Genomic DNA, 10,945 nt, shown 5'->3' with positions numbered 1-10,945 from the left:
TGTTCTGAATTGAATGTGTGAAGAATTTGCCTTTGTGAATGTTGAAAGTATTAAGAATTGTTGATAGAAGGGAGTGGTGGCTGAGCTCGGTTGTTTAGAGTTTCAGAGATTGGAACTCTAACAACAATGGTGGTTAAGAGCTTTTGAGTGAGGGTGAGAAATGAATGGTGATGTAGGTTGAGGAAGATGATGATAAAGTGTGAAAAATGGTGGAGGGAGAGATTGAGAGGTGAGGGATGAAGAGTGATAGGTTGAAGGTTATGGTGTTCAGGTCTGAATTGTGGAGGGAGAACTGTTATATAGAAGTTGAGGTGGTATGAAATCAGTTAGAGATTGAGAGTGATTGAGGGCCCTAGGATCTGAAGTTGGTTATGAGGATGAAAGGTGAGGATCGAGTCACTTATTGTTAGCTCCAAATTCTGTTTTTTCGGTTATAGGTTTGTTAGAGGTTAGTTAGGTAAATGAGTTAGTTACCAATCTGTTATGATGTTTGTAACTGAATCTGTTAGTTTCTGCCATGTGCTTGGAAAATTAGTTAGCTAAGTTAATGAAACAGTGATTGGTTAAAACTGAAAGTTAGTTGAGGGTTTGTAAACTGTTATACATCTGTTAGGAAGCTGTTAGATGACTTTTGAAATTGGTTCAAGAAGTTGTAATTCAGTTGTGGGATTTGAAAGTTAGTTATGGGCTGAAAGTTGGTTAGGTTTTTTTTGTGAAGTTTTGAATCATGACATTTTCTGTTATGTTGAAAATATATATGCAGGGTTGATTCAAATGCCATGAGTGTATGGGGTTTGGATAAAATGCAGCTGGGTTGTTTTGTAGGGTTATTGATGTGATTAGTTGTTGTATGGTTGTATATGTGACTGGTGTGTGTGTGTGTGTATTTGAACTGAGAGAAGTCTTAAAACCAGCTTGCAGAGATTACATGGATTTTGTTTTGATTGTGCAGGATGCTGTTAGTCTTAACTGCCTTTTTGTCTATGCAGGTTCAAGTTTGATATGTGAGGGCCAAACAATGGAAATGGATAGCGAAATCATGAGGACGAAGATGGAGACGAATTTGAGGGTTTAACGAACTCAGTCCCACATTAGATTGGTGAAGCTAGCAGCAGGGCAAAACAATTGGTAAGTTGACAATAGGTTTATTCAGTGACAGTAGTGAAACAATTAGGATTTGTTAGAGATTAGTCAATGGGTATGCAGGACTGTTTGGAATTAGAATATACTGATGCAGTTTGGATTTGTTTTGGTTTTAGTGTATGGTTTGATGTGTGTGACTTATGTGTATTGTGCAGGTTCAATGATGAGGTTATTTGGAGAACACGCACATGGTTTGAAGAATGGAGGTGGAAGAAATGAAGAGAAATAGGTTTAGGATAGGTGGTTAAATGTATATCTTTGTATAGATTTTCTTGTATTTTCTTTGTAATGGAATTGTATTTTTTGTAATGGATTTGTAATGGACATTTGAAATGTTATGGAATGCATTTTGAACTTGGACTTTGATGAATATGGAATGGGTGACATTAGCTGATTAGAAAAATGGTGGAAAATTGCTTAATACTTTTGGATGAAGTTTAAAACCTGAACCTTGAATGAGGGATGTAAAAATGAACGTGTCTTGAATAACATTGGCCTTTGTGACTAAAGTCTTTTGATGGTATTTGGATAATGATGGACTTTAATGTACACCTCACCTTGAACTTTAATTGTCAAATGAAACTCTCTCTTTGAACCTCAAGCAATAACTAATGCATTATATGCAATAAAATTGCCTTGATAAAAATCCACAAGCTCGTCTCTTATTCCAGGAGTTGCAGTTGTGTTTCCATCTAATGACGCCATATATACTTGATGTTCTTGAGGAATCTTGATAAAGGCTTGAGGAATCTTGATGCCTTTGAATGAAGAGGAGAGCCTCAAAACTATAGAAAAAACTTTATTACTAAGATCTTTGATCCCATGCTAGATTATTTATTAATGATGCATGATGTGTTAAATGACCTAGTGGAGGTATGCAGATGAAATGCGAAGCAAAAGCCAGTTAGAAATTAAAGGGTAGGACAAATTTGGGGTATGACAGGGTGCAAATCGGAGTTACGGTTCTCAAGTTACGCCATTTTTACTAAAAGCTGTTTTTTCAATACAGCAGGTTGGGCGCGACGCGCGCTGTAGGGCGGTTTAGAAAGTCATAAAAGAGGAAAAATCACATTTTTGAGAGATGGTTGGATATTTTAGAGCTCCAATCCATCCAATAGCATTTTTTTTATTGGAAAGATGCTAGAAAACACATTGGAGTTGTCAAATGGATGATCCGGGGTTGAATCCTTCATCAATCGGAGCCGACAAACCGTGAGATTTTTGGGTTTTTCTTCTTTTCTTCTCTTTGTGGTTTCATTTGTGGGTTTTGTATATATATACTTTGATCTCATGTATATTTGTCCCCCATGGCGTTGTATAAAGTTTGCTTTACAATATAAACTTGTTGTTTTTCCTGATTTTTTACATCTTGATGTTTGGGTTATGTTTGGTGGGTTGTTTTGCATCTTAATGTTAGGGGTTTGTGTTGTTTTAGAGATAGACCTCACAAATCTTGATTAGGAGAGGTAATCATTAGCTTCTTGATTCTAGAGATAGATGAGGAGTTAATGTTCACTTTGTGTTGGTTCGTAATGCTACCGGGTTGTTTGATTGGTGGAGAGATCGTCGATTGAGCAATATTTTAATTTAACACGGTAAGCTACCGTATGTTTGATTGGTGGAGAAATCGTCAACTAAGCATACGATAGAACTCGTGGAGGTGTTTGGATACGAATGCCGACAACGGGAAACACGTGAATGGTTTAAGGAGTATAGTAGACTGAATGCAACTGGTCGATAAGTTTAAGTTTGTGAAGAGTAGATTATATGAAATACTTGATAGTTTCTTCTATTTGAAGAATGTATTCTTTTTGTGGTGATATTTACTTTTCCATTTCATATTTAAATTCATTCAAAACCCAAACTCATAACTAAGAATCCGTCGAACGGCAGTTCAGTAGCACTAATCTCTGTGGATACGATAATTTCCCGGATAAATATTTCCAAAACTTTTGTTGCTTGCCGCGTTACTACTCCAACAGCAAGTGAGCTTTTGTTCATTAACTTGCAGCATGTGAGCTTTTAATTCATACTTGCTTAACACTTTTGTGTTATTTGATTGTATTTTAAATATGTGTAATCTGCTTTCAAGAAATAACTCTATAAACACAAAAATTTGTATTTGACGAGTGAAGTTGAAAGTTCCTTGAAAGACTAGGGCTTTAGCCAGCATTCTCAAGAAGACATTGACAATTGGTCTTTGTGGTTTGCAATAAGTGATAATTGATCTTTTTGTGGTTTGCACTATTTATAACTATTATTTATTGTGGTTATGTAATCAGTTTGGTTATATTGGATTAAGTCCTTATTGATAAGGCAAAATCACCTTGGCGGATGGACAGGGGTAACTTCGTTAACAGTGAAACATGATAAAAATACTTGTGCTATTTATTTTTGTTCTTATGTTCATGTTTTTTGTTTTGGGACGAAATTATCTTAAATCTTGAAACCTAATTCAAACCTCCCCTTTCTTGCGTTTCATGCACCTTCAGCATTAGAACTGGAGTAGGAGAAGTGGATTCCAGATGCGTTGGAGAAGTGGACTCAGGAGGTGCGGGAGAGAGTGACTCAAGAGGAATGCAGTGGGTGCATCAGAATGAGAATGATAAGTTGCTGCAAGAGATGCGAGAGGGGTTCTAGGAGGAGCGATAGAGGTTGACTATGGGGGAGCGAGAGAAGTTGATAGATGAAATGCGGGAAAACTGTACATGCGATGTGATTGAAGTAAGTATAAGTTTGGTTTAAAAAATTTGCTTGTATGTTGTTGTTATTGCTTACGTATTTAAATTTATGTATTGTGTTGGAATTGTTTTTGTCATGCAGAAATTGAAATCAATGGGTGTACTCATCCTACCAAATTTAGATCAGTTAGACAAAGCTGAAAAAGTTATTATGGGTGGTGCAAGCAAGAAAGGTAGTTATTCTGCCACACAACACAATATTGACACCACACTACCTCAACTAGATAACATGCAAAGACTATCAAGGATGGTAGAAGAGATGTCAAACATTTTCAAGCTAAATTTATAACATGAACTTGAACAAGAATTTTTACTTCATAAGAGTTGTATTTGGAAATTTTGAAGGGAGATGATTGGTTCGACATAACCATACTACAATTTTGATGCTCATAAGTACAATTTTTATGGTGATTTCAATTTATATTCATTGATTTTTGCATTAAGTTTTAGGTCCATACATGAGATGTATGTTGAAAGGGACTTAAGTAATTATTGTTTCTTAGATCCATTTAAAATTCAATTTAAACAATGAAAAGCAAACCCTAACCAGTCGTACATACAAAATAAGTTGATTGATGAGAACAAAGAATATTACATGGGACCGTTTTACCATGTGTAAGTAAATATTAATTTGTGTTTTCTTTTATAAATCAATTTTATACATATTATTAATTATTCGGAATGTTTATGCAGTTCACATTGAAAACTAGTTATTATATGTTTGAAGCAAAATATTTTAATTATGTTATGCTCGTTACACTATAATCTTGATTCATTGATGCAAGACATTTTGAGCACGTAAGTGGTACTATTTTTAATATTTAAATTTTACCTTTAGTTTTGAATTATTTTTATTCATGTTTAATTTTTACCGACATGTAGAGCTATGGAGGAATACAATTTAGTGCATCGTAAATTAAAAGGTAAAAAGCCAAGGTTCCTTTTTCTCAAAAGTAAGTATTACTTGTGCTTTTTGACACTCTTTTATATTCACTAATGTATTACTTGTGTTTCGTGTGTAGTAATTAGTAACTATATGAAAATGATTTGTAGTCGCGAAAACAACCCGATAACCATTCGTGTAGATACTATGTTATGATACATATATTTAATATTGTCTCTGGAGACATTATTAGTTTGTGGATAAAGGCAATAACTTTATCCGCATATATGTAATTTATTTATATTTTTTCAGTTAATGGTGTTGTTGTTTTTTAGTTTATCATAATTTAAGTCCAGTTCAAATTATAGGTGTTTAGTGACCGGCCATCATTCCCATAAGATATATATGACATTCTATCATGTTGGACATGTTGCTTCCTATCTTTTTATGAATCTCAACAATATTATTTTTTCTTGGTTGCTGTAATCATTGTTTATAGGTTTTCTGTTACACGTGTATTTGGTGTTTTCATTATATGATTCTGTTTTTAAATATGTATAAGTTATGTTGGTGTACCATTTTGGATTTGTGTACATTTGATTTTGTAAATAGTATAATTTGATATTTCGTATATATTTAGTTATACTCTATTATAAAATGAAATGTTTTGACTCTGTCAATATATATATATATATATATATATATATATATATATATATATATATATATATATATATATATATATATATATATATATATATATATATATATATATATATATATATATATATATATAATTTATGTGTAAAATAATACAAGCCATTTAAATTGAGTTTTAAAACAAATTATAAATGGCAAAAAATAGGTTTACCCTTCAATTTTAATTTAAATTAGACGTAAATAATTTATTTTCCCTCGGAATTAATAGAAATTGGGAGGTATATGGCGCACACTTTATAATTTTGAAAATAAAAAATATTAATGTTGCAGAACAAAAATCAAGGGGTAAAGTGACAAGTTTTCATGACACCCTTTACTACCTTGTATGTGAAACCGAGGTAAAATCTTTTTTCCAACAGAGGTAAATGGTGTGTTTTGTAATAGTGTGCATGCTTTAGTATTTGCTAAAAACTGGCCAAAGGGGAAGTTTGTTATTGCATGTGATTGGAAATATTTTAGAACCAACTTGTGTAGTAAGATGTCTGTCTGAATTGTGAGACATCCTGTGTCAAAGTGATCAAGATAATTTGGTAGAAAGTAATACGCTAAGCATAATGTCATATATTGTGAGACATCTTGTCTCATTCTAAGTTGCTTTGCTCTGGTTGTTGTAATTCTTGTGCTTTTGGTTATATGTTTCCTTTGATGTACAATCAAATATTTTATTTTTTTCGCATTTTTGGATTAATAAAATATTTAATTTGGACTAGTTTTAACAAGATTGAATTTGTTATATTCAAGATATTCAGATTTATTTAAGATTCAATCAATCAAGATTTGAAATCAACTTTATTGAAGATTGATCTCATATACCCTTTTAAAGGTTTAGCCTCATTCAACTCCAAACCATACTAGGATTTCTAATGGACTATTGTTGTTATTTAAGGAGTCGTTAATGTTTGTGAAAACTCATACTTGACACTACTAAACTTGTCATATTTTATTATTAATGAGTATTTTGTTTGTTTTGTGTAATTCTCTATTCGGGAGTCATATCTCTAAATTAGGAAAACATAGTATTTAAGTTGTACCATTGCTTTTTCATTTATATACTTTTATAATTATTCAAACTCTTGAGAATTGTTTGAGTAAAAGTGAGAAGGGTCTTAGATTCAGGAGTCTGGATCAAAGTTTAAGGGTAGTATTAAAAAAATAGGTATTAAATTAGGAAAGTTCAAACCAAACAAATTTATATTTCTGATTAATAAGAATGAATTTGTTTTTTTTGAGATGATATCCTCCCGACATAGGTTATATTGCATCCAACTGGAATATATATATATATATATATATATATATATATATATATATATATATATATATATATATATATATATATATATATATATATATATATATATATATATATATATATATATATATATATATATATATATATATATATATATTCTAATTTTCTTTACAATAGATATGAAATAATAAAATAAAAAAGATTAAATAGTTTACGTGCACGTTTATGTATCCTGAACAAGTACTACCATATATTTCAAAGACAATAAATAATTCTTAACGTGATATGAGTCAGAAATAAATTGTGAATAATTTCATGAAGTATTAAAGGTATGCATAAATTGTTGTAAACTGTATGCATAATTGCTTCACTATAGTTTAACGAAATACTCTTAGCAAATGAATATATATATATATATATTAATAGTTGCCCATGTCATTTACATTACCAACTCACGTGTGAATTATGAATTGAAATATTGAAACACAAATTATATAAAATAAATAAATAAATATTTTCATGGAAATAATAATTTTTCCGTTGAATGAAGTAAATAGAAATAATTAAATATAACAGAAATTAAAACTTTTAATAAAAATGTACACAGTTCTTATTTTCAAAGTTATATATTGAATATTTATTATAATAATTATTTAAGCAATTCAAATATTTTTCTGATTATTAATTATTTTAATTCTATTTCCACAAAATTCAAAGAACATGCAACAAATAATAAGTGTAAAAAAAAACTTAATATTTCATATTATTAATCTAGAAGTTATGGAACAAATTATACTCGTATAACACTTAAATGATATTATAACATTCAATGTTATTATTATATATTTATTATAATAAGAACATTGAATGTTAATATATATATATATTTATATATATATATATATATATATATATATATATATATATATATATATATATATATATATATATATATATATATATATATATATATATATATATATATATTAAAAATTTGTTTAATATGATTAAGGTTTATCGTAGTAAAATTTTTTTTAACTATGTGATAAATCCATTCAATAACATTTTTAATTCCTCATATTATTCGGAAAAGATAATCAAAATCCACATCTTAAACGATATTGTATTCTATAATGTCATTGATAACCTATATAATGTCAATATTGATATATCTCAACTACATACTAGATTATTTCATATTTTTTTTTATAAATTTTTTATATTGACAATTTATAAACATAGATTGAATCTAATAATAAATCTGATAAAACAAGTATTTGATTAAAAATATATTTAATAAATTAAAACAACTTAAGAGTCAGATAATTTGATTCTCCATCTTACTACGATTGTTGTACTTTTGCCTTAAAATTATGTTTCATCTCAATAAGTTGAAAATTTATTGGAAAAATTTTATTTTTAATTTACGAAATCCGCATGCAGATGTTCGTGCAAGCGAAGAAGACATAAATTTACTTGATTATTAAGGCTATTAATATTTATGAAAAACATAGATTTTATTCATTCATGAAACAAAGTACATCAAGATACGAGAAAAAAAATTAAAACAACAAAACATAAATTAAACGAAACATAAATTAAACGATAGGGTGACCATGCAAACATGATGTCACAATATGTGCTTAATGCACTTATTTGGTAGACACAAAATCTTAAAGCTTGAGATTCAAGTCGAGGTCTTCCACTGTTGATTCATTTGATGAAGAAGACACATTAGCATCTGCTAGAGGTTGACCTTCTCCAATAAAATCACGAGTTTCTATTGGAAGGCCTTGATAAGAAAATTGAGCATTAGAACTTCCTTCTCCAGCGTCATGAGATGAATGGGTCTGATTAGTTTGGCCAAAAAGTCCCGACTCCACAATGTTTGGCCAGTGAGGAATTGATCGCCCAGAAGTTTGATTTCCACCCATAAAATTAGTCATCCCAAATTGTGGTGTTGTGATGAGTGGTTTTGGTACTGACCTCATAAATGGATGTGGTGGGGAGGGTGTATTTGGCATATGCATCCCTCCATAACCAACACCAACAGATGGAGAACCAAGCAAAGAAGGCATGCTATTGTTCATACGAGTCCCAATTGATTGTTGGAAGTTGCCATGAAAATAAGGATGCACTTGATAGTTAACAGAACTTGCAGAAGGATAAAGGTATGAAAAATTAGATCCAAACCTTAGGGTGGACTCCATTTCCTCCTCCCTCTTTTTTTGTTCATTTCTTTTGGCGTCACGCTCTTTCTTATGAGCGTTTTGATGTCCTCCGAGCGCTTGAGGACTCGAGAACTTCTTGTCACAAAATTGACAAGGAAATTCCTTCACTTCCTCGTTGAGAACTTCAGCAATAACATTTTTCGATGAACTCGAACGTTCACCGTTCTCGAACAGACCAGAAGTTGGCATGGTGATATTGCCAGCCCTTAGAGCCGATAAACCTTCAAATTGAACAGAAGATGTTATCATCTTAGGTTCTTCAACCATTTTTCCCTTCTCAGAATTAACTTGAAAGGTTGGTGTTATATTTTCCAATTCCTTTGTTAATTCAAGCTCGGGTTCTTCAATCATTTTGCATTTCAATTTTTTATCTTCAAGATTTCCGGAAGAAATTCTTTCAGACATTTTTTTGAAAGCACAAAATAAAAGATTTAGAGCTTTTTAATGAAGAGGCAAGTTTGTGTGGTTTGATAATCGCTAGTGAAGAGTATTTATGCTTGCATAAACTACCTTGGACGTTTATATAAGGAAAAAACATGCGAGGGAAAACTAATTCTACAGTCAACAAAAAAGAGAATTTTTAAGGAAAATACGGTCAAGTTTGAACATTACTTTGACTTGAGTTTTTTAAACTTCATATATATTTGTTTTAAATTCATAGACTAAATTAAAAAAATACAACCATAACCTTACACCCAAAGTGAAATAGGGTATCTTAGATTCATGTTTGAGACGCAATAATTTGAATTAATATTACCATAACCTTCTACCTAACAATATTTGATATTATCATTTGAAATTATACTATATTTAATTTTTTTACAATTTTTAATTATTCTGGTCTACTCATACTTTAGTATCCAAAACATTTTATAAGAAAATTACTATTAAAGAAAATACTGTTTTATAGAAAATTATTATTATTAAGAGAAGTCTCGTTTCTTGATTCAAACTGTCGTGTTATTTATTGATAGGATGCAGTCTAATAGAATAAATGAAGCAATGAACAATAACTCAAACATGATAGTTTTACTCAAATGGATTTATGACATGCAAATGCAATATAATCATATTTATTGATGTTATTTTTGCATCTCTAAGCAATTTATGTTTGGATTGTGATTTATCTTTTTAATTTTTACATGATTTAGAACGAATTTGTTAGTCAATTCAGTCATAAGTTTTCTATCAAAAAAAGTAAATTATTACTATCTATATTATTAGTGTACTCCTAAATTAAATATGAACTAGAATGCTACAATTTTAGTTATCTTTTAATGTACTCTCAAATATGTATATTCCCTTTAGAAATACTAGCCGTTAAGAACTTTTATTTGGTATGATTGGTCATGAACATTGAACATGAATATTTTAAATACAAACACGATAATATTGATAAGATTTCAAACTTTGACTTTCTATTTGAGAAAGTTGACAGGAATTAAAATTCAAATTAAACTTTTTAATGGAAAACTTGTGATTTAACTTAATTTAAAGTCTAAAATAGATAATTTCTATCAAATTGGACATTTTCATTTTAAAATATTTATTGAATTGACCAAATTTTCATTTGGCTATCTATTATTTTAAACAAACTAGTGATGGTGCAACGTTAATAATCTGTTAATTTTTATTTTAAATATAAGGGTATACTAAGGATAACTTAGTAGATTTGAAGAGGGAGATAATGATAGGCTAAGAGTCTCATCCTTACTCTCAAAATTGAAACTATCAATACAAACATTGGCATGCTAAAAAAATGTTATTAAAATATAATCAATATGTAAGTTTATGAATTTATTAAAAATAAAAATAAGCAAAAAAATTTAACTAAGAATATTTTATCCGACCAACTTTGATTCATTCAACAATTAATATTATAGTTACGCTTTATATAAATTAAAATATTTATTTTAAATTTTAATTAATATATAATGTATTTTATTATATGGATTATTTAAGTTTTTTTATATGT

General features: G+C 29.7%; 1 protein-coding gene across 1 annotated transcript; it reads right to left on the bottom strand.

Moving 5' to 3' along the window:
- Positions 1-8,412: 8,412 nt before the first annotated feature.
- On the bottom strand, positions 8,413-9,375 carry LOC131623092 (zinc finger protein 4-like). Its single transcript, XM_058894116.1, has one exon. The coding sequence runs from the start codon at positions 9,373-9,375 to the stop codon at positions 8,413-8,415; it is 963 nt and encodes a 320-aa protein (XP_058750099.1).
- Positions 9,376-10,945: the final 1,570 nt, after the last annotated feature.

Source organism: Vicia villosa, unplaced genomic scaffold, assembly GCF_029867415.1.
Source record: "Vicia villosa cultivar HV-30 ecotype Madison, WI unplaced genomic scaffold, Vvil1.0 ctg.000048F_1_1, whole genome shotgun sequence".
In the NCBI taxonomy this organism is placed as follows: domain Eukaryota; kingdom Viridiplantae; phylum Streptophyta; class Magnoliopsida; order Fabales; family Fabaceae; genus Vicia; species Vicia villosa.
Note: the sequence above shows the minus strand (reverse complement) of the source record. Positions and strands in the feature narration are given on the sequence as shown.

What these genes read in the sequence shown, in the direction of transcription:
- LOC131623092 (XM_058894116.1), bottom strand. Translation starts at nt 9,375, where the DNA reads ATGTCTGAAAGAATTTCTTCCGGAAATCTTGAAGATAAAAAATTGAAA.